At 40.0% G+C, this 26066-nt stretch overlaps 1 protein-coding gene across 4 annotated transcripts in view; it reads left to right on the top strand.

The window, feature by feature from the left end:
- CADPS2 (calcium dependent secretion activator 2) overlaps positions 1–26066 on the top strand; it is a 526208-nt gene that overhangs the window by 460148 nt on the left and 39994 nt on the right. For 2 of the 4 annotated variants that reach the window (XM_080817936.1, XM_080817938.1), the window contains exons 19-25: positions 550–691; positions 5360–5515; positions 7095–7242; positions 7942–7956; positions 13936–14010; positions 24943–25026; positions 25133–25165. In XM_080817936.1, coding sequence (XP_080674062.1) covers positions 550–691; positions 5360–5515; positions 7095–7242; positions 7942–7956; positions 13936–14010; positions 24943–25026; positions 25133–25165 — 653 coding nt within the window. Of the gene's footprint in view, positions 1–549; positions 692–816; positions 937–5359; positions 5516–7094; positions 7243–7941; positions 7957–13935; positions 14011–24942; positions 25027–25132; positions 25166–26066 lie in introns of all 4 variants that reach the window. The other 2 variants (XM_080817941.1, XM_080817937.1) reach the window with 2 other exon arrangements.

Below are 26066 nucleotides of genomic sequence, written 5' to 3'. Positions count from 1 at the left end.
GACTAACAAGAAAATCCACAAATAACTGAAAAGTTCATGAGTCTGAATAGATAGTCCCAAGGCCACAGTCATCCTGCTGCTGAATTAAATAAGTGTATCTCTTAGAATTCATCAAGCTTAGCTCTTAGAATTGAATGGGTTTAGCTCTCCCGTGACATACCGTCTAGCCCAAGGATTGTAACTCTCTTTATTGCTCTATTTACATGTGTCAAGACCTTCAGGGTATCCAGCAGCTCCGTTGAGTCTCTAGCAAGTGGTCATGTGCCTCATGTGTTAAACCTCTTAGAAAGTAAAGACATCCCACCTGCCAGGAAGATTTTGTAGAGCTATAATCTGTTTGCATGTTGACAGCCATACCTAGGAGGTTAATTTTCCTTCTTGATAAGCTTTCATGATATATTCAACATGAGGAGGAAGACCCGATATCATCTGTATTTTATACCAGTTCTTCTGTGTCAGACTCTTTTCAGGAAACGTGTTTTCGCCCCTGTTTCCCAAATGCCTGATATGATCCCTCTGACGAACACTGTTTCTGCTTGACTATTTCAGCACTTTTATGTAATGGAAAATTTCACAAACATTTGCAAGAAATCTTTGTGCCCTTGGTTGTCCGCTACGTCGATCTCATGGAGTCCTCCATCGCCCAGTCAATTCACAGAGGTTTTGAGCAAGAGACATGGCAGCCTGTCAAGTAGGTATCTTGCCTAGTGTCCATAGAACATCTGTCTCTTCAGTCCTGACCTTATGACTTTACACATGGCCATCTGTAGTTATTGCTTATGGTGGTCCCTTCCCACGTTGTTTGTTTCTTTACAGGAATATCGCCAACAGTCTTCCCAATGTAGCTCTTCCAAAAGTTCCAAGTCTGCCTCTTAACCTTCCACAGATTCCTAGCTTTTCTACTCCTTCGTGGATGGCTCCTTTATATGAGTCCACGTGTGTATCCCTCACTTATTTCCTGGTGGTGTGTTAGCTAGTGCATGGCCTGGGCTGTGTTCTGTGCACATGTGTTCAGATTGCATGGCATTTATCATCATTGGTTGAGGAATCCTATGTTTTAGTGTTGTGTGAGTTTTTTAAGCTATTACGCGAAGCTGAGCAAATTGATGATAAATGATACAGATAAAACAAAAACAAAAACAAAACAACCCCACTCACTTGTTTGATGTAGTTCATATGTGATCTGTCGGTGAGAGGTCATTTTGTGACCCAGGTTGTAGACTCGAGCCTAAACGATATACCACAGTTCAAGCGATCACTGTGGTAACAGTATGTCTAGGAACCATCGTTGGCTTCAGCTTTGTTACTACCCGGATAGTTTCTCTTGTACACGTAGGAAACCATCATTAAGAATCATGTCAAGGGTATGTTTTTCTATTTTATCTTAGTCGTAACTTTAAATAATATTTCAGGTTGCAGAGAAGTGATTGTCCTTTATTTCCTAACACCAGCAAGTTCCTCTTTTGTCCTTTCATCTATCAGTTGATGTACTTTGTTATTTTAAAATAATCTTTATATCATAAAATCCATACCTGTTAGTTCCACCCTGTGATTCAGCCGACCTATTGCAGATTCGGTAACTAAGAGTCACTAGAACAAAAAGGACACAGGCTTTGAAATTCGAATTTAGGTCCTAGTTTAGTAATCATTAAGTCTTCCTTAGCCTCAGTTTCCCCAATGCTAAAAAGGTTATGACACCTAGCCTAAAGACATTCTTGTGAGGATAAAAAAGAAAAAAAGTGATGAAAAGTGCCTGGCACATCCCAGGCTCTCAATAAATAATAACTACTCCTATGCTACTTTATGATTTTTATCGTTATTTTTATCATTATTACATCATCAATCATCATTGTTCCTAACTGTATAGTTTTCAAATGTATGAGCCTCAGAGCAATCAAATGAACTCAATAATAGTCCATGCTTTGCCCAAGGTCTCATATGACATCAGCTAGAAAAAATAATAATTAGAAGAAGAAAAATAGCTACCATTCATTAAGCACTTACTATATTCCAGGTTAAGGGCAAAATCCTTTATCTCAATTAAGCCTCACGACAATCCTGGTGGGTAAATATCATTGTCCCCATTTTACAGTTAAGGAAACTAAGTCATAAAGAACTTAAGAAACAGAACCTTCCTGAGGTCCCACAGTCAGTCAGTGACAGAGGCAAGCTTTGAACCCAGGTTTGGGGGACTGTAAAGCTCTCACTCCTTATTCATGTATTAGGCTTCCAGAGAATATACTGGCTAAGAACTTGCCCAGCATCCTTTCTGCCTGTCCTCCCACCACGGGTAAATCTGCTCCCAGTCAAGGCTGTATACCCTCAAGAAAAAAGAGACCAAGAATAACTTGCGAAATAGCTTAGCGAGACCTCTCCAAGTTAAACGTCATCACTGTGCCCACGATAGTTACTGGGAGGTTAGGTTACATGTGAATCTCTTTCTTTCAGGCAAATGCTTTGGGCAGTTATAGTATATAGAGTCGTGTCTGTGTGTGCCTGCCAGTTATCTGGGAAGTATAATGTATCTTTCTAAGTTTATGTGTTTTTGTGCTCCTTAACACTGTTTTATAATTTAATTCCTCTTCTTCATTCTTCACCCTTGATTTTAACCAGAAACATTATTGTGGGCATTACCTTGTGATATTTATATTTTGGGGGGGGGTCATTTTTTGGCTTTGAGGTATGTGTGAAGCCTGAATCTCATTTGTTGGGAGCCCCATCTTAAAATGACCCGCATCTCAGGACAGGAATCATGACAGATTGTGGCTTTGTAACTAAAGTGCTCATACTTTCATCATTCTGAGTAAATAAAAAATGTTTTACAAATTAATCACTGTTATCTTTACCTGCTAAGATTATCAACATTAGGCTCTTCATCAGGGTGCTCAAATTTACTTATAATGCTGTGATGTAATCACTAGTTTTTTGGGGTTCTGAGTGTTTTTTTGCTAAAGATTTTATTTTTATTATTTTTAAGTAATCTCTAACCCCAATGCAAGGCTTGAACCCATAACCCCAAGATCAGGGGTCTCCTGCTGCACTGGCTGAACCAGACAGGCATCCTTAGTTTTTTGAACTTTTGTTATAAAGCATTAAATTGCAAAACATAAATAAATAAATAAAAAGTCTGTTTCATATGTAAGGAATTAAAAATAGAACATAACCATGGCTTTAAAGGTACATTCCTACCTACCTATATATCAGTATCACCTTACAAGGTGCTTCTCCGTGTCTTCCCTTGCAGTTCTTTGTTTTTTGTTATTTTTGTTCTTTAGCTCTAAAAGTAGATATCAATAAGATAAGTTTCCTACTGGCATTTTCAGGAAGTTATCTCAGAGTCCATTATTCACATTTGAGTTCTTTAATCTGTTAATAATACTTTCTGAATAGGTCAGTGATTAAAAGTAACTTTAAGATGAAAATTTCTGAGTAAATTGAAGGTTATAAATTCCAGCTCAACAGAAAACCTATTTACATTTTTTATCTATTTAATTATAACAAACACTTGTTACCTTAACTACATTCCTAATTAAGCACATTTATCATTCCATAGCATCAAAAAACAAAAGAAACATATATCCATACTCTCTATGAAGACTTAATTGTCATGTTACAAGAGTCCATTTTTTATAGAATTCCATCTTCATTATTTCAGGTTTTGTTCTGATGATGGTTTTTATTGCTTTGTTATGTTATTAAGAATACATACATGCTTCAAATAGCTACCTTCTATTTCTCCAAAATAAAAAATTATTAGTAGATTTGCTTTTCTAACTAATTAGGTTCAATTACTCTTAAAATATAGGTTCTCTAATTTACCACATTGCACACTATGGACATAGAGGATTTTGCCTGGACATTTTTTTCCCTCTGATTTTTATTATATATGTGGCAAAAGGGAAAAATAAATGTGTTTTTTTCTGACATTTTACAGCAACGTCAGCATGGTGTTGACTATTTCCTTTGTTTAATGGTACTTTGGGGGCACTGATTTTTAAAGTTACGAGATACTGAGTAAGGAGCTGTGGATGGTCCTTTGAGAACTGAACTCTGAGCACATCTTGGCTAGGCAAGGAGACCCATGAGGAGTTACTGGCAGAATGGGAGGAGGAACACAAAGGAGGTTGGTGATGCAGGAAAGATACTGAGGTGGAGGTGGGGGAGGGAACTACACATTTAGTTAGCCGGGAAAGGAGCTGTTTTTTTAAGCCACTGATCAAGATATATTTGGCTAAACAAAGTGAGTATTTAAAGAATTTTTTTTTAAAGAATTTTATTTTTATGAAAGTTTTCCACTGTGCTCTCGTGATAAATTATTTCATCTCTCTATTTTTCTTTTGCACACTAACAATACAATTTTTAGGTTAGTCTATGCTAAGCACTTACAGGAAAGCTGAGGAGAACTGAATCACACAGCACCTTTTTCTCCTTTTGTTCTCTTTTACTATTAAGTTTCAGTGTGTTTGAACATAGGATTATTTTACTTTCAAAACTTCTGTTTCCCTATTAGGCTATCTACTTGCATAATGGAAAGCAGTAGTTTTTATCCTTTGCCCAAATATTATATGTATCTTGCTACAAATTACCTTCATGCATGGTATGAAACTTTAGTCCCCTAGAGTGATTTTGCCACAGGCCCCAAGTTAGACAGATGGAATGACCTGAAATACATGACCGTGTTCTGGCTTCCGAGCACCCTGAATGCTATTTCCCTGCTAGGCTATGTGTTGTACTGTTCGGTTTCCCTACGAGCTAGAAAAGTCACGAAGCATTTCAAAGTGGGCCTGAGATTTGCTTCCCTCCTCAGCCTGTTACTCCACTTCCACTTCCCCTGTCCTTGAGAGATTTGAGGATCTGTACACTGCGTGCCTGTCTGCAGATGGACAGAAGGCGCTGGGAATACAGAGGCACGTGTGTGTGCACGAAGGAGTGAAGCTCCTAGTGGCAGTCAGATGGACTTTCTTACATTAAAACACACTCTTTGAATTTCCAGGAAGAAATACTTATGTATTTATCTGTATCCTATAGATTGGTAAAAAGCATTTAACATGTTTGTTCTTCTGTGTACAATTTGATTTCTTTTCCTTAGTCAAGTACCCTTATACATTCTACCCCTTTTTATGAAACCTTACTATATTCATTTCTATATGCTTTTTTTTTTGCTTTACCGTATATTCATTAAGAAGTGAAAAGGAAGAGATTCAGAAGGTTGAATAAAGAATTGCCAATTATTAGAAATTTTATGTGATTTTTTTCCTTAATGGCAATTGATACAGAAAGGCAAAAAACAGTGTGTTGGCAATTGTCACAGCGAACAGTGAAAGTTCACAATGTTCTTCATGTTTCCTTTTTCTTCTAGCAATGGCTCAGCAACATCAGAAGACCTTTTTTGGAAACTCGATGCCCTGCAGATGTTTGTCTTTGATCTGCACTGGCCAGAACAAGAATTTGCCCACCACTTAGAGCAAAGACTTAAACTAATGGCCAGTGATATGATAGAGGCCTGTGTCAAAAGGTAGACCTGTGTTTTCAAGTTGCTGCTTTGTACACCAGCACCCAGAGGAGCACTTTTTGCCGAGTACCTGTTACTTAGTTGTCGCAATGGAGGGTTTCGATATGTACTACCACTGCAAAATTTAATGAACATTGGGTTCTCAGACCTAAATCTTGGGGCCTCCTGTAACTGACAAAATTGGCCTGAAACTTTTTTTTTTTTTTACACGACTTCTCACATCGCCCTCATCAGTAGCATCCATACTATATTAATCATTTCTGTGGGGCCTATGGTTGTCTCTCTGGGAATACTGTGCTTTCAATTCCCGAGGCAGTACTTGCTGAGACATATGGAAAAGGTCTGTTAAGTACTTGATGCATTATGCGCAAAGTCTGCTGTGAAATGGCGTGGCAAACCCAGATTATGATCCGTGCCATCAATGGTTCTGTTTTCTGGTATTCCCTTCGCACATCGAATGAGTCCCAACTATCCAGTTATATTCTTCAGAACTGAACCAGAAATAAGTTATGAGGCTTTGAATTTCTCTAAAAGTGCTTTCATTTTCTTTAATAGTTCTTAGAAAATCAGCACTGAATCTCTAATTAGCCAAGCAGTGTTTTTCCCGTTGCCCTTGTTCATGATACGTACGGAACGATGTGGGCAGCATATTGGAATAAACACTGGTTGGAGCAACTGAATAATCCTGAATTCTTCAAAATTAAGAAAAATCCTGTCTTTTTAATGGCTTCCTAAAGCAAGGCAACCAATTAGATTATCTAATGTTTTAAAAATATCATTATTGTCATATTCAATTCTAATGTCTCAAATCTGTGGGTGTTCTTTGGCTACTTCCACAAAAACAATTGCAACACACTTTCTTTCAAACACCTACCTACAACTTTGGGTATTTGAAAGAAAACCTGAGGGACACAGAAGAATTACACATTCTCGATTGTACATTAATTATGTTTTAGAGTTTTCCAGACTTGTACTTTTTTTTTTTTAATTTGGTAAACCCTTGCTCAGCAGATTTGTTCTGCTTTAATGTGGAGAAGCAAGTGTTTTGTTTTGTTTTTTTTAAAGATTTTATTTATTTATTTGACAGAGAGATCACAAGTAGGCAGAGAGGCAGGCAGAGAGAGAGAGGGAAGCAGGCTCCCCACTGAGCAGAGAGCCCAATGTGGGGCTCGATCCCAGGACTCCCGGGTCATGACCTGAGCCGAAAGGCAGAGGCTTTAACCCACTGAGCCACCCAGGCGCCCCGCAAGTGGTTTTTATACTTGGAAATTAATTCAGGCAGTTAAGTAAAACTAAGAGGTGTTTCCGTAAAAAGTTTTACACTAGCTGTAACGAATAGCTTCCTGTGGGTAGAGATACTGTCTGCATGACTGCAAAAGCTGTTTAATATAAAATAGCTCCCTGATCTTTTACATGAGACACCTGAGACAAGGAGAGCATCCCAGCCCCTAGCTCCCAAGCAATACCACACTCCTTATTTGCATGTGTTAAATCAGCATCTTGTAGTGTTGATTTCACTTTTACTAAACAGGTGAGACATATTTCCGAATTTCTAACTCCGCATTCGTGTTTTAATGACTAGAACAAGAACTGCATTTGAAGCCAAACTGCAAAAGGCAAGCAAAACCACCGAGCTGCGCATCCCGGCTTCCGTGTGTACAATGTTTAATGTATTAGTCGATGCCAAAAAGCAAAGCACCAAGCTTTGTGCCCTGGATGGAGGACAAGAGGTGAGTGAACTGAGTGTCAGGTACGGAGAGGTGCCCTGACAGAGGAGGGTGCTGGAGGCCTGTTCCGGAAGTCTCTCGCTTGATTAGATGAAAAGACCCAAGTCCTTCAGTTGAGGTGTTTGAGATTTTCTTGACTGTCATAATGGAAGGCCCTTTATCCCTTTGCTCATGTCAGTTTCTTCTGTCTTATATGAAGACGGCCCCAAATTTTACAAGTGTCCATTGAGGCTTTTAACAGCTTAGGTGTTGTGTATTTACATAAACCTCGCTTTTCACAAGCAAATAAGAAAGCTGGAAAGCTACCTGCTTTGTTTAGACAAATCTAGAGTACCCGGAGTTTGCATTCAAAACACAAGGCACAGAAAATAGCACATGAAATATTTTTATTTACACAAAAGTTTCCGTGTTTAAAGATCAAGTAGAAATGTGCTAAAAAGAATTACTTATTTTTTTAAAATAAATGTCCCTTTTTTTTTTTTACGTTGATTCGTGTTTTGTTCGGTCCTATATTCAGAAACACAGCTTACTTTACCCCATGATTTATTTTTGTTAAGAGTATTGATTGGGTGAAAGTGAATCAATTTTTCTTAAATTATCTGTTTAAGTTGACATTTTGTTCATTGTAATTACTGTTTCATCATTTCTTTACTCTTCCCCTATGTTCATCGTCTTTTTTTTTTCCTTCATGGCATGATCCAGTTTGGTAGTCAATGGGTAAGTCTTTTTTTTTTTTTTTTGTAAAAACACACTTTTATTTGAATTATTATTTGTGTAAATGTGCCCCTTTTATTTTCATCTTTTCAAATTAATATAATTAATTTCCATTTTCAGATTTATGTTTTCCATGTATGTGTATAACACTAACAGCTTATTATAACATAGCAATACCCAGAGACATATTAAAACACGTGTGAATACTTATGCCCTAAATAATGCCAGGGGAATGTTTCTTCCCTGTTAGGTTGCGGGATCTGCAAACTGCTCTTAGATTTTTTTTGAGGATAAAGTTATTTAAAACAAAATGAACTCATCCTCCTTTAAACAAATTCAGAAGCAGTATAATTATTAATATTTTCAAGATGTGTATACCTATAGTATATACTTTCACCGATACTAGAAAAATTTGGAGCTCTGGATGACAAATATATACTATTTGGGTACCTCTAAATTTGAAGACCAGGAGACCATTCCTAAAGCCACTTCATGCAGAAGTGCCCAGTTGTGGATCTCAATAAGGTACATGCCCACCAGTGATACACTCTTTCTTCCCATTCGTGGCCTGGGAAGTAACCATTCTCAGAGATGGGGAAGAGGCAGGCCTGTGTGTCAGGAGCCTTTCTTCTCCCCACACAAAGTTGTCTTGAATTACCACCCAGAACCTCAGAGGAATGTGATATGAAAAATTTTATGCATATTAAATAAACTGGATATTATATATACTTACCTGTCTTATATATGTGTTTTGATACGTTACTATGTTTTTGTGCTCTATGGATATGTAAAATCTTACAAGTCTTACAGTAAGACACTGTAAGACACTCAGGGTGACTCTGCTGGGCTGACAATTCTCATCCAAGCAGAAAGGCTAGGTAGCTCTGAAAGAGGATAAGAGGGCCCATTATTTGTGAATGTCATACTTCTCTAACCCAGATGTAGACATTAGCTATTTGGCCATAATTTATGCACATGCACACATATTTCATTCTTTGAGCAATTCAAGGGGAAAAGATGTATTTCTAATACCGTAGCATACAACCTTACATATATATTAAGTAACTGATATGTGTTATTGAATGTTCAATAATTATCATTCTGTGAATGCCTACAACGTGATTTATTGCCTCTAGTCATCTGAAGAGGCAGCTGGCTTGGATATCAATGGCTCATCTCTCTCCCTTTTCATGTTTTTCAATATCCAGATGTAAGTCTTTGATGGTCTACTCAGAAATATTGTCTAAAGTCTCTCCATAAGTCCATTCATTTCTTATCAGGTTTATAAGATCATCTTTGCCTCTTCCCACTGATATTGGATTTATCCATCTGTTTTAACATACATGGCAGTACCTGACACATAATAGGCACTTAGTAAGTAGTGCTTGAATGAACAGACTGATTTCTTGTCACCACTCTAAAAATCCTCCCCTGCAAGAAACAACTCTCGATAGTACCTCAAAAGAAAAACAGGCACACGCAGAAATGACAAAACATTGTTGCATTGTCAGATGGTTCTTCATATTAATAGGTAAATGGCTTTGAAAAGTAATCTGCTACTGTTCATTATATTCGCACCTGTACCTTCTCACCAGAGACAATTAGTTCCCCACAACTTTCACACAATTAATATAATTCAAAATGTGCAGGTGTAAAACCCATTAGCAACTGTGAAAAGTGGTTAGCAAGAATTTCAGTGCAAAAGAAGGACTTTATACTTTGCTTTTAATCACCAATAAATACACCCACATAACTGCACAGGCTTTCCCTCTCTGTGCTTGAGATAAGTTTTGGAATTGAGGCAAATTAGCAAATACATTACATGCAGAGGTGAGCCAGTGACCTCATTCTGTAGTAAGAAACAAATTAAAAGCTAGATTATTACACAATTTGGAACCTTGTAAAATATATGCTTCTATAGATAAACCCAGTAGGGATAGTTTTCTGAATTTTAAGGAATTCTCTCTCCAATGTCTTCAGTAAATTTGTTACATGTCGTTGCTGAGATGAAGCCTTCTCAACTCCTTTTCCACAAGGCAGCCCCTTCTGTGCTCCTGAGTTAAGATTCTCTTTTCTCACATGGCACCTGAGGAAAATGTGCTCAACCGCAGCCCGGAATAGTGTTTAATGGAGTCATTAGTGAGCGAATGATCTGCTCGCGCGACAGCTGTGTGTAATGAGTCAGCAGTCTCAGGCCAGTTCCTCAGGGACAGATGTTGGGACCGCAAAACCACCCATGTTTAGAAATCGTTGTTCTCTACCAACTGCATGGGTCTCACTTAGGTGCCCCCACATCCAATGGCCCATCCACTGAGGATGGAAGTACGTTAATGGGGGCTCCTTGTGTAGGATTTGTTCTCACCTACAGTAGAATGCTTCCATTTCCAGAACTGACAATCTAGTACCTTTAAAGTTCTTCCCAAGAGAAGGACCAAAATCTTTTAAGAATGCTGGATTGTACTGGCATCTGGTCAGCCTCCGTTTCTGGAGTGTTTACATTAACAACAGTTAGGAGAGATTAGGATAGGTACCTGAGTGTTGGGGCACCAGTATTTCAGACCCGTGTTTGATCGCTGAATTCCCTGGGCTCCATGAAGTATGAACTCCTTAAAGGTTAATCTTGATCTAAAGTCAGAGTCCACTGCCAGAGGAGCACATACACTTTATTTTGGGGGCAGATATAGGGAGAATTAGTCAAAGAAATGAGCTGTGATTTGCCAGAGCCCTGGTATGTAGGATTATCGACCTGACTTGAAATATTCTGATAGAAATTTTATGGGTTTTTATTGTTGCAGACAAAAAACTATGCAGATTTTTATCAAAAATTAGGTCTGTTAATCTAAATAAAATATACCAATTTCAGGTTAGGTAATGTAAATGTCTGTGCAGATAAAGTCTTTTCTTCTCTGTGATCTCTTTTGGTGTGTCTTTGTTTGTCTTTGGAAGCTATAACTCGTTCTAGCTAACCTTCTATCATCTCTGTGTGGCATATGTGAGCTATTCTCTTTGCGGAATGTACATATGAAGTATGAATTCTGAGGCCAGCTGGCCACTCCCACCCGCAGTGCTTCCAGACCACCTCCACTGACTGTGCAGCTAGGACAGATTCTGGAAGTTCCGGGCAATTTTAACATTAGTGAAAGTCCCAGCTAATCAGATAAGTCAACAACAGTAAAATCTCATATCGTAAAAACCTAACAAACCTTATGCTATTTGGGTTTGCCCTTGGGTGGTACATTTAGTATACTTTTCTTCCTTTTTAATTTTTTGCCCTTCTCTCTCTATCCCTCTCCTCCTCTTTCCCCGTTCCCCTCTCCACTCCCTCCCTCCTTCCTTCTCTTCTCACTGCTTTTGGCCAGATCAGGTGTCAAACAAAACAGCAGTCTAAAGGTGTATATTATAGGAAAATGTGATGGCTCCTGGGGTCCATGCCTTTCCCTGCCTTTTGATAAAAAGGGTCTAAGGAACCTCTTCAGTGGCTCATCTCTTGATTTTAGGATATGTCCAAATCGATCCAGTCTAAAAGTTTAAAATATAGAAGCTCTACAGTTTTATATCCAATAGCCTTTTGATGACATTTGATTACTCTTTTTTTTTTTTTGCACTTTTATATATTTGTTTATTTATTTTTTTTTAATTTTTTTATTTTAATAAACATATAATGTATTTTTATCCCCAGGGGTACAGGTCTGTGAATCGTCTGGTTTACACATTTCACAGCACTCATCATAGCCCATACCCTCCCCAATGTCCATTTCCCCACCACCCTCTCCCGTCCCCCTTCCCCCCCGCAACCCTCAGTCTGTTTCTTGAGATTGAGTCTTTTATGGTTTGTCTTCCTCCCAATCCCATCTTTTCATTTTTTCTTTTCCTACCTCCCCCCAAACCCCCCCACCTTGCATCTCCACTTCCTCATATCAAAGAGATCATATGATAGTTATATTTCTCCGATTGACTTATTTCGCTAAGCGACATTTGATTACTCTTGAGTTAAAAAATGAACATAGGGCAGGGCCACCTGGCTGGCTCAGTCAGTAGAGCATGCAACTCCCGATCTTGGGGTTGTACGTTTGAGCCTCATACTGAGTACAGAGATTACTTAAAAATAAAATCTTTAAAAAAATGAAACCTATGGCGAATACAGATAAACACTGAACATATCAAGTATATATTTAATCGCTCATAGGTCTGGGCACCCTGATCCCTGTATGTTCTGTAGCACTTTCCAGGGAAGAGGGAAGTGAGGAGCTTGGAGCCCATCGCCTCTATTCTACCCCAAAGAGTGGCCTCAGTCTGGTATTTTACTTCCTCCTGCTGCACAGACACAGATTTGGAGAGAGAAGAGTATGAAGAGAGAGGAGCAGGGGGGGAGAGGTGGGCAGACCTCATTTGCGTAAGCTCCTCACACCAGATCGACTGTAGAACTGGCTGGAGCCCGGGACTTCTGGTACCTTTGTCTGGAGGGTGCTTCCCTGCCACCTCCACTAGCTGCCAGACCTCCAGGCTCTTTCTCTTCTCTGTCGTTTCTCTTTACTGTCTCCCCTTTTCCTTCAAGCTGTTCTAAAAGCAAAGGACGTGGCCCTACTCTAATAGAAATCCACCCTCTGTTTCTTTTCTAGTCATCTCTGGGGAGCCCACGTTTGGGAATCAGTAAGTCTTTCAGGAAAACAGTCACATAATGTTTCCCTTCACTAGGTGAAATACATGCCAAGAAAGTTCCACACTGACGTGTGTGCTATTGATTTTAGACCACTTGTCAGCACACACGCACACACGCACACACGCAGAGCAGAGAATTCCCGTGCCCCAGAACGGGGCTTCCTGTTCTGTGTACGCAGGTAGACAGCCGCTGGTAACAGTCGGAGCCTACGGGGGGGAAATCATTCCCATGTATTCCAGAGCAGACCTACGCTGATGTTTTGTTGTGTGTGGAAACTTTGAGACATGTTTTCAGAAGAAAAAAATCGCTTTCAAAAACTTACATCCTAGGAAACCATTCATCCGGCAGCTGTTAAGTTGGTCTAATGTTTATACTGACCTGAGTACTTTTACTCTATGCATTATGTTAGCTGTTCCGAGAAGCCTTGAACCATCAAGATAGGGTTAGTCTTTACAAGTCACATTTTCTCTGAAGTGGCTATTGGGGACAATCGGCTGTCAGGTAAATGCTTCTAAAGCAAGAATTACTGTTTAAATGAATGTGCCTTCACACACTGCCGAAGCTGCTGCTAATTTAAGAATGCAACTCTCTCGTATTCTCTAAGAGCAGAAAAGGAGGCTTTCAGGTTTATTTTAAATACATCTTTTTTATATTTACTTGAAGGCGTCTTTTTCATGAGGAAGCAGTGATAAAACTGTGGGGAGTGAGTGCTGTTTCATTATACCTTTTATGGCTTATTAATTTGTTACCATCTATTCACCTTTGTTGATGAAATTTTAATTTTGCCCTTGCTTGAGCATATTGTAAGGATTGTATAAACTGCTGCTCCCCGCGCTGACAAAAACGGCCCTTTTAGACTGAACAATTGGGAGCTCATTTTGTTTCTAGAGCACATTTAAAATAACTTATGAATGAGAGTTGTCAGACATGAAATGCTGTATTAATTAAATCTTTTTCTAGTCTTTTTGCTTCTCCAGCTAAACCAACCCTTTAGAAAAATACACGGCCACCTTAATTATAGAGGAGAAGACAAAAAGTATCCTTCACATTCCTCTGCCTGAATAAGAATAAGAACCCAATTCATCTATATAATAACCCCATTAGCTGCTTAACTCAACAGTGCACATGGGAAAATTTCTGAGCCACAATGTAAAAAGTGTTGATTGGGTGGATCGTTTTCAAGGTTTTGTTCTTCTGATGTTCAAAATGATCATTTTAAGTAAATCTGATATGTGATAACTAGGAGCTTTAAAGCATTTATGACTTAGGACAAAAGTTGGGTGTCTACATCAACTAATACATCTTTGTCTTTTAATATCCAGCAACAATACCATTCAAAAATAGATGATTTGATTGACAACGCTGTAAAAGAAATCATTTCACTGCTAGTTTCAAAGGTAATGTATTATTTATTCATCTTTTTAAGTCAGACTCAAAAATCATTTTGCTGAGAATTTTTAGAAAAATCTGTCTCATGTTTCTAAATACCTAATGGAAAAATAGTTTTGCAAAGAGATGCAAGAAAAGTTCAGATTTCAAGAAGAGTTCTGAACAAAATGTGGACACTCTTTGTCAGCAACTTTGATTTTGTGTTTACAGTTCATCTTGCTTTTCTTGCAGCTGTTGGCTTTTAAAAATAACTCTGTCTTCCAGAAAGACCTTATTATTTCACACTTATGTTCTCTTCCTATTTTTCTATCTGTTTGACTGATTCGAGTTGTCACCGGTCATTGAGTGTAGCCTCTTTATGGGGATGACTGTGCCGAGGCTCTTAGAGCTGGTCCCAGGCAGACTGAGAAGGACGACAATCTGAGTTCCCCACTCCTGGGAGGCTCTCACGGTTTCCGATCTGATGCTGCAGAGATCTCTGATGAAGGCTGTGGCCTGTCATTGTATAAGTAGAGATGAAGCATCCATGAGTATTCCATTGAATGATTAGATGATTTAAAATCCCACCAAGGTGGAACAGACCACCATGAGCTGATACTCAAGATCCGGGTCTGGGGGAAAGAGACAGAAAATGGAACTCAGGAGGGTGAGGAGTCAGAACAGGCATGGTCCAGTGACACATTCACAGGAGCAGATGGAGCCCTTCCCCTTTGCAATGCTTGGTCAGAGAACCCCCAAACAGGCCTCATAAAACAATCAGAAGAAGGTACAAAAAAGCAAAGGAAGAAACGCCCCCAATTTAATAAATGAAGGACGTGTTGTTTAGAAAAGAAAAAGCAGAGATGCCCAAGAGGCATGAAAAATGTTAAACCTCACTCATCATTTAAGGAATGAAGAAAAACTACAATTAACATACCACTTTTTGGAGCAAATTAGCATAGATGTTTTTATTTTTTTTATTTTTTTTAAGATTTTATTTATTTATTGACAGAGAGAGAGAGAGAGATCACAAGTAGGCAGAGAGACAGGCAGAGAGAGAGGGGAAGCAGGCTCCCTGCTGAGCAGAGAGCCCGATGCGGGACTTGATCCCAGAACCCTGAGATCATGACCTGAGCTGAAGGCAGAGGCTTAACCCACTGAGCCACCCAGGCGCCCAGCATAGATGTTTTTAAACTAACACTTGGTTTTAGAAAAGGTGAGGTGGGACACTCACACTTCCTGTCTGCGGCAATGTAAATCATTACAGCCTTCCTAGAGATAGTTTGGAACTATATCAAGTACACTAACACCCTTCTACCTAACAAGTATTTTTGCATTTTTTTTCCTACTCAGAGAGATGCACAAAATATATATACATTGATATGGTCACATTACTTCTAATGAAAAATTGGAAACAACTTTAATATCTAACATGAAGGGAATGGTAAAGTAAAACTATGGAACATCTATAATAAGAAACCATGCTTTCAAAGACTATTAATGACAAAGGAAAGGCTTCATAATATAGTATTAAGTGAAAAAAAAAAGCTTAACATTTTAGAAATGGAAACTATTTCAGAAATAGAAATATTTAGAAATGCAAATCTGAATTTGCATCACACAGAGAACAGAGAGGCTAAACACCAAAAAGTTGGCAGAGCTTCTCTGGGTGGTGGGATTATACTTGATTTTGTAGGCAGTGGGATTCTTCAGGGTTTGGGAGGGTTTATTTGTATATTTCGGTATTTCCCAGATTCCTTGGTAGCAAATCTTGAGATGGAAAATAGCCACAAGGAAGATTTCAGCATAACACCAGCCCTCCAGTTTGTTCCCATTCTCTTGACTTCTACCCCCACAGGAATACCTGCCCCTTCACATACAACACACACCCACCTACAAGTAGAAAGAGAAAAGGTGAACAGGGAAAGCATCCAGTGGGTGGGGGAGGGGGAAACCACTGGAGAACAAAGCTCCAGAGGCAGAGCAGGGCAGGTTTCCGTCCTCCCAGGGGCCCAGCATAGCGGCTTGCCGTACTGCACAGACGACCCACTAAAGTGAGATAAAGTGAACTTGGTGCCTTCATTGTCTGTGAGTCATTCAGGGAGAGTTTATGCAGATGGCCCCTCCCCATCTTTACAGTTCTCATGTGCATGGCATCTTCTGTGACTAGGGGGCATACTGGAAGTCATTACATTGAATGAAAACAGGCAGTTGGTAAAGGGTGAAATAGGAAGGAAAAGAGGACTAGTTCGGGATTTCTGATGGTGGGGGATGGGTTGCAGAGGAGGCTGGCAGGGCTGCATACCATCTCTGCATTCTTTCCTGGCAAAGTAAAATGATTTTTTTTTATATCAAATATATCTGTTTTACTGAAAAAATAGTACCTTTGCATCAAGTAAGGAAACGGTATTCTCGAGTTCAGTGCTATTCAGTAGAACTTTCCGTGGTATAAAAATATTTATTCAGCACCATCCAGTCGACTAGCTACTAGTCACATGTGGCTGTGGATCACTTGAAATTTGGCTAGGGCATCTAAGGAACTGAAATTTTAATTTTAATTTTAATTTTAATTTAAATAGCCTAACGTAACTATTATATATGAGATCAGGTCTAGATTAGTCTTTTTCTATGGATCATTTCTCCTGCAGTCTAACAGTACTTTTTAATGATCTTTAATTCTTTAGTTGAAAAGGATAAAATAAGCTGACTTGATAGATTGAACCAACCATCTTAAGCTCCCATAGGAAATGACAATAAATGGTGTTTTTTTTTAAAATTTTATTAAACAAAGAAAATAAGGCTCTATAATTCAATTCTTAAATGTTAGCAAGCCAAAAATTACTTGAGGTCCATTTAAAATGTGGATTCCATGCCTACTTTCCAACAGTTCTGAATTAGAAGTTTGAGAAGGGGAGCAGGAAGGTATATGTTTAACCAGACACCATGGTAATTTTGACGTAAGGGTTCAGTGAGCCAGACTTTGGGAAACACTGCTCTGATGAATCTCTATCCAGGCTATCACGTGAAAGATCTTTAAACTCCAGTATCGTATTTAAAAACAAAACAACCCTCTAAGATAGTATGCTCGCATTTTTGTTGTTGTTGGAGAAACGATATCTTTAAAGGGGATATTTGTGAAGTACCAGCTGTGAAACTCCGATGGGATGGGTAGTTTTACCCTAATTTACAGATACAAACATTATCCTCACAGTAGTCTACTAAACTGACCACACACCTAATTAAGTAAGAGAGTCAGGAACCAAACTTCTGAGCTTCAGATTCCTAATCCAATGTACATGCCAATTCTAGATGTCTAGGAAACCAGCAAAACGCAAAATACGCTAAAAATTAAAATGGGCAACTTCTACATTTACTGTTTTTACCCTGTCAGATTTCAAGAGTCATATCCTAGACATTTTTATTTTATCCTAGCATAATAATTAACTCAATATAAAGTAGAGTAGAACAGTGAATTACTTGCATTGTATCCCAAATGTTTCTTCCCACGTTTTAGTTATTCTGTGCATCGTGATGAATATGTTTGTTACGTTTGGTTAAGTTAGAAAGAATACTTCCTTCTTTTTACCTCCTGTCCTCAATCCCACCACCATATCCTCCTCTTATTACACACGTCTTCACAAATGATTGGAGAATGAGCCAGAGCTCTCGATCATACTTAGCACTCAGCAGTATGTGCCCCAACTGCATGCACATTTCCATGCTGAGAAAAGAACTTGGCTTTCCATCTCTGTGTCCTTTCTCTACCTAGTACCTAAATGCTGGTAGCCCTTGGGTTTCCATCTTTCGTCTTCTTTTGAGCTCATTCCACAAATTTCTGTGACTTTCACTCTACTGATTTTGTGTACTAACAATTCCCAACTCTGCCCAAGAGGCAGAGTGGAATCGTGGTGAAAAGCCCAACTTCAGACCTGAGGAACCTAATGTCTTCACCTCAGAACATTGGGAAGCCATGGAAGGGTTGGGGAGGCAGCGAGTAAAGGTGAGGAATTAATCACATCTGCATTATAAGAAGATCCACCTGATTGCCTGTAGCAAATAGATTACAGAGAGGGTACTGTGGAGAGTGTTATGTTGATCTTTGGTGGACTAACCCAAAGACACGGAAGACATTTAAAGAGTGCTGTAGACTGAGTGTGTGTGTCTCCCTACCCAAATCCATGTTGAAACCTAATAACCCCAAAGGTGATGGTATTAGGAGGTGGAGCCTCTGGGAGGTAATTAGGTCACGAGGATGGAACCCTCATAAATAGGATTTAGTGCCCTTATTAAAACAAAACAAAGCAAAACAAAAAACAACCCACAGAGCTCCCTAACTCCTTCTGCTATATAAAAATGCGGCCAGAAGCTGTCATCTCTAAACCAGGAAGGGGGTTCTTACCAGACACCAAATATACCATGCTCTTGTTTGTGGACTTCCCAGCCTCCAGAACTCTGAGGGAAAAAAGTGTGTTTGTATGTCACCCAGACGAGGGTGTCCTATTACGGCAGCCCCAGGGTTAGTAACAGGGAGAGAAGGGAAAACCTAGCTCGCTCCTAGGTGTATGGCTGGAAGCACAGCGTGCATGTTGAAGCCATCGACTGACGGGGTGCCTGGAAGAGGAACAGATTTTGAGGGAAAGACCATAATGTCGTACTGGACATGTGGAGAGTGAGCTGACTGATATCTGAAGGAGGGGAGGCCAAGGAGACCATCAGATAGTTGAGTCTGGAATTCAGAGGAAGTATATGGAACCGAACTATCAATGCAGTTATAAGATTTCACCATTAGGAATGATTCTATGGGGCGCCTGGGTGGCTCGGTGGGTTAAGTAACTGCCTTCGGCTCAGGTCATGATCTCAGGGTCCTGGGATCGAGTCCCGCATTGGGCTCTCTGCTCAGCAGGGAGCCTGCTTCCCTCTCTCTCTCTCTGCCTGCCTCTCTCTCTGCCTACTTGTGATCTCCTCTGTCAAATAAATAAATAAAATCTTAAAAAAAAAAAAAAAAAGGAATGATTCTATGTCACTGGCTGCTGTTCTTAGGCAGATGTGCCATAACTCGAAACCCTATGGAGAAATGAAAATCAACCTTAAAAGGGAAAAAAGTAAAGATGCTTCTAGCCAGAAAGGGACTTAGATAATTTTACCGAGGGAAGAAAATGATAGTGGGAACATTAAATCTTGCCACGGAAAGGATCCCAAAAATGCCATTTTTATCACTACCTTATAATTTAGTTGACCAACATGTGGGAGTGTCGGAGGATCTGAACTCTTGTCCTGTTCCTTCATGTTACCATCTGGGTCTCCCTACACAACTTCATTTCCTCATCAAAAAGGCATGAGTATTAGGTGACAAAAAATATCTATAGCCTTTTGTCAATCTAAAACAAAAATCCTTACATACATTTCTTTATAGAAGCCTCTGGGGACGCACATCGTTTCTCCCCAGGTTCGAGAGTCCCATGGCTCGTACAGTGCTAGAGTTGGAACCTTGAGATCCTCTAGCAAGGACTTTTCAAATATTTTTATAATGTTTAGAAGACATACTTAATGTTCTCAAATATATCTTGGGTAGCACCCTAAAGTATGACATTGATCAGTGCAAAGCTGCTCCGCATGAAGAGAGGAAGGAGGCCTAGAGCTCTGCCTGTGGGGCCTCGTCTCCCAAGGCAACTCCCAGGGTAAACCAGAGTTTACCCCAGAGTCCAGTTTTGTGGTTCACAGATGAGGAAAAAGAGGCCCTGGGTCACGTGGTCGGTAGCTCTGGGGCCAGGACCTGGCCCTCGTGGTCCCTAGGCCTGTCATCTTTCCATCACGCTACATAAGAATTCAGCAAGAGTGGAGAGGAAAAGAGTGGGAGCTTCACCTCCCAGTCTTCTGGTGTCCCCTTTGTACCTGGGTTGTACCCTCCAGCCCGTGTGCCCCTTCTTGGACAGTCGTCCCACCACGGCATACAGGCTGTGGGACCAGCATGGGCAGGTGGAGGAGAATGGAGTTCAGTGGATATAACAGGAGGATGCTGAAGCAGAGCTGAGAGAGCTGTGAGAAAGGACTGATCGGGGAAATGGTTAACAGAGCAGAGAATGAGAGTGTGACCACTCTCATGACGCACTCTGGTTAACGGGGCTCGGTAAATTCCGGGTATGAAATAAAAGATCATAATAATATATTCAACCTACTAAATCCTTGATTATTGCAGAAAGGGATTTAGGAAAGAGAACACACTACCTCACTGAGTTCATAGGTATAGAGGTAGGTGTAAACATATACAGACATATATGTATATTCTTTCTGATAACCTAGAATATTTTCCCCTAAATTTCTCTTAAGAATAAGATGGGCAGAGGATACATCACACCTCACTACCTAGATTCCAACTCATCCTAAAGTAATTTGATTAAATTTGCTCATTTAGATCAAGGGTATATATTCAGGAGACCCCTGTCCAAATCCAACTAAATGCTTAAAAGGATTATTAGGAGCCATTAGGAGAAGGGAAAGACAAAATACTATAGGTCGCTGTATTTGTGGGGCAATGGAAAAAGGAACAAGAAGAGTGTGGAGAATTTACCAGTGTCTGGGCTAGATGTGTCCTTTTGGAGGTTGTCTTAGATACTTTGTGGCACGAGGTATGTTACAAATAAATATTTGCTGTCACATACTATCCATCCTTGGGCAGGGGCATGCTAATGTTCTCTGTATCACTCCAGTTTTACTATACGTGCTGTTGAAGAAAGCACTCAAATCGTATGCATCCCAAACACAGATACAGAAAATCTGGAAAGACCTTTTGGGAGTCAGTTGGAACAAAGGTTCAAAGAAAAGTGGACAAGGAAGGGACAATTGCATTGTATCATAACATTAAGATTCTGATTCAGGGAAGGAAGCCTGGTTTTTTTCCAGTCCATGGTATGCATGTGGATTTTTAACAATACGTGCTAGTCCTGATCTTAACAAATAAATATAAAACATCTGCTAATATCTCTAGCACCACTAACCCTCCCCTCCAGGAAAAAAGAGAAGGAAGAGAAAGAACTTAGTTTTTCACGATCAGTCTTATTTGGATAAATCTTTTCTCTGTGGAAGATGTTACAACTTGCAGTATAAATGAGGCAAATATCCCTTCATGAAGTGTCACCTCTGAAAAAGCAGGAACTGTGTTTAGAACCCACCGATCTATAGCTGGAATCCTCCCAGTAACGTTTTAGAATTTGTGGTCTACTTTCCATACATGTGGGAAAATGAATCTTATACCCTGTTAAAATTCAACAGGAAATTGAAACCGCCATGCCTTGTGGCATACTGCATGTTTCATTCTACTCGTCATTTCAAAGTGCTTTTCATCTTTAATTTCCTTGGGAGTGTGCATAGTGAGGTAAAGTTGGTAATTACCCAGACAGACTTTAGGTGTTAAATATTATTCAAACAAACCCAGTAAATGGCATCTACAATAAAGAGCAGGGAAACAAAGAGATTACAGTGTTTCATTCCAACCTGACACCCTCAGGAGAACAGAGAGCACAAGGCAAACCCCTAAGTATTTATATCCTCCCCGAGCTGTACTGAGAAAGTTCACAGGAAGCAGTTAAAGACACAGCAACTAAACCCAGCGTTTAACTGGATTTCTTTGGAATCTTGCTGTTTTGTGCAATTAACAGCCAGATGGAAAATATATCATTATTAGTCAATCTTGATTTTAATAGAGTTTGGTTTTTAAGGCCACTCTTCTGCCGCGTGTGCCTCGGAGAAATCTCACAAAGACAGTCTTCCTGGAGGAACGGTATGGCTCAGCTGCTTGATCCCAGGGGTACAGACACAGTTCACCGCCATGTAAGCACAGGGTCCCCTCTGGGTTATGCTTCCCCAGGGACCCTGTGGGGTGGGGAGGGACTCAAGGAGAGGCTCTCCGCTATTGTTAAAATGGAGGCAGAGAATGTTGTGACACAGGGGCAGCAGCCCACCGGTCCTTGTGTAGGACCTACACGGATACAGTCCGGTGCTGGTAGCTGCTCTCAAGAGAAGGTGAGCCAGACAGGCTGCGGCTGTTGCAGTGGGGGACTTTTGTCCTAAAACCGCCCACCAGTACGCTCCCCCGGCTATCCCCTCCCATTTCTGCCATCCTGAAGCGAGTCAGCTCCTGGGCCACCTGGGAGCTTACCAGCATCCTCCAGTTAGAAGTCATGCCTTCCCTCCTCGTGTTTCAGTCACCCTGTTTGCCTATCTTTACTGGCCCTTCAAACTTGCTGCCTGTCATGACCGGTAGCATACGTGTCTGTCTCTCCAGCTAGTTTGCGTGTTCCTGGAAGGAAAGATCGAAGATTCGTATTGTCTTCCTTTCCTGCATTAGGGGCTCAATAATAACAAAATGACATTTACTGAGTACAGATAGGTTGGGCACATGGCTTACTTCATTTGATGCTTACAACCGTGTCCCCCTAATGGTAAAGAACATGAGCTTTGGAGCCAGACCTCCCGCGTTCAAAGCCACCTTCCCATGCTGTCAGCCCAACATCCCTGAAGCAGGTGGAACTTGAATGCAGGTCTTTGATCTACATCCTCAACTCTCTTCTACCTCAGTAGGTATCTTTTATTGAACTAGACCCATTCGCCAATAGCCAAACTCATTATTCCTCCTCATCACTAAGCAATCCCAAGGCTATCCCCACGAATTTGTGACTTAGCACACAGAGATTTTTAGACCTATATAATGGAGATAGTGATTTAGCTAATCATATGGGTAATAGTAATTCCTCACATTTCTTTAGTACTTTGCCGTTTTCACAGTCCTTTCGCATAAATCCTCTCAACTGAGCTTCACTGATCCCTGGTAAGACAGACAGGATGGCTGTCATTTCCCCCCTTCGACTGATGAATGTGCTAACGCTAAAGAAGCTCAAGCCTTCACCGTCACCCTGGAGCCAGAGATTAAGATTGTCAGGTCAGGGCAGCGATTGAATTAAGACCCTCTAACTCCAGCCACAGGATTCTTGCCTTTACCTTGCCTGGTCCCTCAGCACCACTTACGTGTGTACACACATACTCACTTGAGGGCACCAAGATCCAGGTGCTGTACTAGAGCCTTCCCTGGCTCAGGTAGTCTGGTAACCATAGCAATTGTCGCTCTCCTCGTGGCAAATGAGATCACCCAGCACACACGGACTCTCAAGGTTTGAGTTAGAAGAGATGAGGCATTTTCCACAGAGGGCCATTAAGTTTGGAATTCCCTTCCCCTGGTCTGACCTAGCCCTGGGGTATTGGTCTTCTGGGTCTTCGCAAACCACATCAAGTTGAGTTAGCCAGCTGTGACTGGTAAGAAATCCTAATGGGCAGGAAGAAAGCGCTAAATTGACTTTTAGTTGTGAGCAATTTGTAATTTTGTGTTTTTTGCTGTTTGTATCCCTTAGGATAACTAACGAGCCACACATAGTTTTCATTCTTTAAAAATACGATTTTAGTCAGCCGTTTGCGTGCTTTTGTTTCTGTGTTCTTACATCATGTCGCACATGATGCGATGGAGAAACCTATAGGGAAGTTTTTGTTTCTTTTGCATAAACTATTTTGCAGTAATTGACCAGCCACAGAGAAAAGATTATCTCCTGTGCGCTCTCAGTGAGTTCTCTGGTCACCAGAGACCAATAAGCTCTGTCCCTGGAACTATTATCACTTTGTTGAAGAAGCTGCTATGTGAACAAAAACCAGCCTTCGTTAATTTCCCTTTTCGTATTTAAAAAACCTTGTCAGTATTTTCCCTTTGGGAGTATGTAATTTGTCAATAGTGCGTATTATTTTAGTTCTAAAGAGGAAAGATTCATGGCAGTAGATTCCTATTAATTTCTTTTCTTAGTGCCAGATCTTAGTGTTTCCACTCAATGAAATATAATTCTCCATATTTTTAATCATATTATGGTATACACGTCTTAATTTTAACTTCAGAGAAATATAAAATTGTAGAAGTGTAAAACACAGGGCGCCTGGGTGGGTCAGTGGGTTAAAGCTTCTGTCTTCGGCTCAGGTCATGATCCCAGGGTCCTGGGATCAAGCCCCACATCGGGCTCTCTGCTCAGCAGGGAGCCTGCTTCCTCCTTTCTCTCTGCCTGCCCCTCTGCCTATTGTGATCTCTGTCAAATAAACAAATAAAATATTTTTAAAAAGAAATGTAAAACACTTGTGAGACGAATTTTAATTCCATACCACTTGCTGTACACACGCATGTGTGCACGCACACACACACACTATTTAACTGATAGAAGAACTGATTGGTGCTGTGGTTGGCCTGAGCCCACATAGTAGTGTGGAATCAGGAGCTTATATTAAGCTCACTCTAGTGCTCTTTCCCTCGTAGCCTACAGAGTGTTCATAGTTTTATATCTCCAAGTGCTTTGTAAGGCTCTGAAAGCAGATTTGATCCTTGTATGTCCTCATTAGAACTGCTCAATAAATGCCTGTTAACTAATGTGGGACTTGGTCGCAGGGTCACGGGAGGTTCGGATGTTACACATTCCTTCCATTATCTGGTCATTTTGATTCAACCTCTTCTGTAGATAGAAAAAGTTGGGGAATGGTCAAGTGATCTGTGATAGAAAGGAATCTGATTACACTTGACCATCATTGCTTCTAGACATCTCTACTGAAGTCGAAAGTCGTTTTAAGGAATAGTCTCAGGAATGTCAAGTTATTTATTGTGGTTTAAATTATCTAATATGTTTGGTAACCAGGCTCCTATAACATGTTATTCTTTTATCTTAAAAAACAAACAAACAAAAACACTTTGTCTATTATTTCCAGCAGTGGAAAAGGACCTTAGAGCCCGCCTTCAAAATGAAAGAGTAAACATTACAAGTCAGCCCCTTGACTATCAGTTTATTAATTGTGGATTTTTGTGCTGTGGGAGAAGTTGGTCCAGAAATTATTTGCCCTGTTATTAATTTTTTAATAGTCTAAATACTCACTATAAACAATTACAGTTTGTTTCAGTGTTGGAAGGGGTGTTATCTAAGCTGTCAAGATATGATGAAGGCACTTTCTTTTCATCCATTCTGTCATTCACTGTAAGTATTTGCATGAGGTTCTCTTCTGTTGTCTTTTGACTGTTGTCAAAGTACTTATCTAACAGTTAAGAAAATAATTCTCATAATTATCTCTTTTCCACTTAAGGTGAAAGCAGCTGCAAAATATGTTGATGTTCCAGTAAGTATTTTTTTATTTGCTTTTAAAAACTGTGTGTGTATATGTGTGTATAATTCTTTTTTAAATAATTATGGTTTACCAAAGGTTTATTTCAGAGCTTTAAAGCAGTGAGTGCCATTCCCTCAGGGAGCAGTTTATTTTCCTTAAGCAAGTGCTAACCCTCATAAGAAGGCTTGACGTGATCATTTCAGTGTACTTTTTCCATTTTAGCTTGGGAACTCTTATGGAGGTAAAGACATTATGAGAATATGTCAGCTCAGTTGCAGAGGGTAGTTCTTTCTAATACTCTAGGACCAGGTAGTGAATGCCTCGTACCATCTATAGAAAAATGCTTACTCTCTCTTCCCTTTGTATGGAAGCTGTAACAGGTTTCTAATAGAAGTTAAAGTGACAAAAAAGATGAACCAGTTAAAAAACAACTTTTCTAAATACAGAATTGTTATAAATCAATATTCACTTGTCTTAGCATTTGGTGTTTCGCACAGTTCTTGGGAAATAATTTGTAACCTGTAAATCTGTTCAAAGATTAAGATACCATGAGCTACGGGGCGCCTGGGTGGCTCAGTGGGTTAAAGCCTCTGCCTTCAGCTCAGGTCATGATCTCAAGGTCCTGGGATCGAGCCCTGCATCGGGCTCTCTGCCCAGCGGGGAGCCTGCTTACTCCTCTCTCTCTGCCTGCCTCTCTGCCTACTTGTGATCTCTATCTGTCAAATAAATAAATAAAATAAAAAAAGAAAGTATGTACTTTAAAAAAAAAAAAAAAAAAGATACCATGAGCTACAATTAGAAAATTCACAGGATAAATGTAATCAACAAGTTAGTGCAGTCTTTTAAATTGATAATCTTCACAAATTACTTTTGCCTTCATCCTCTTATCACATTATGTGATCAAGTCCTAGTA

Source organism: Martes martes, assembly GCF_963455335.1.
Source record: "Martes martes genome assembly, chromosome: 11".
NCBI lineage: Eukaryota > Metazoa > Chordata > Mammalia > Carnivora > Mustelidae > Martes > Martes martes.
This window is presented reverse-complemented; position numbering and strand designations above follow the sequence as displayed.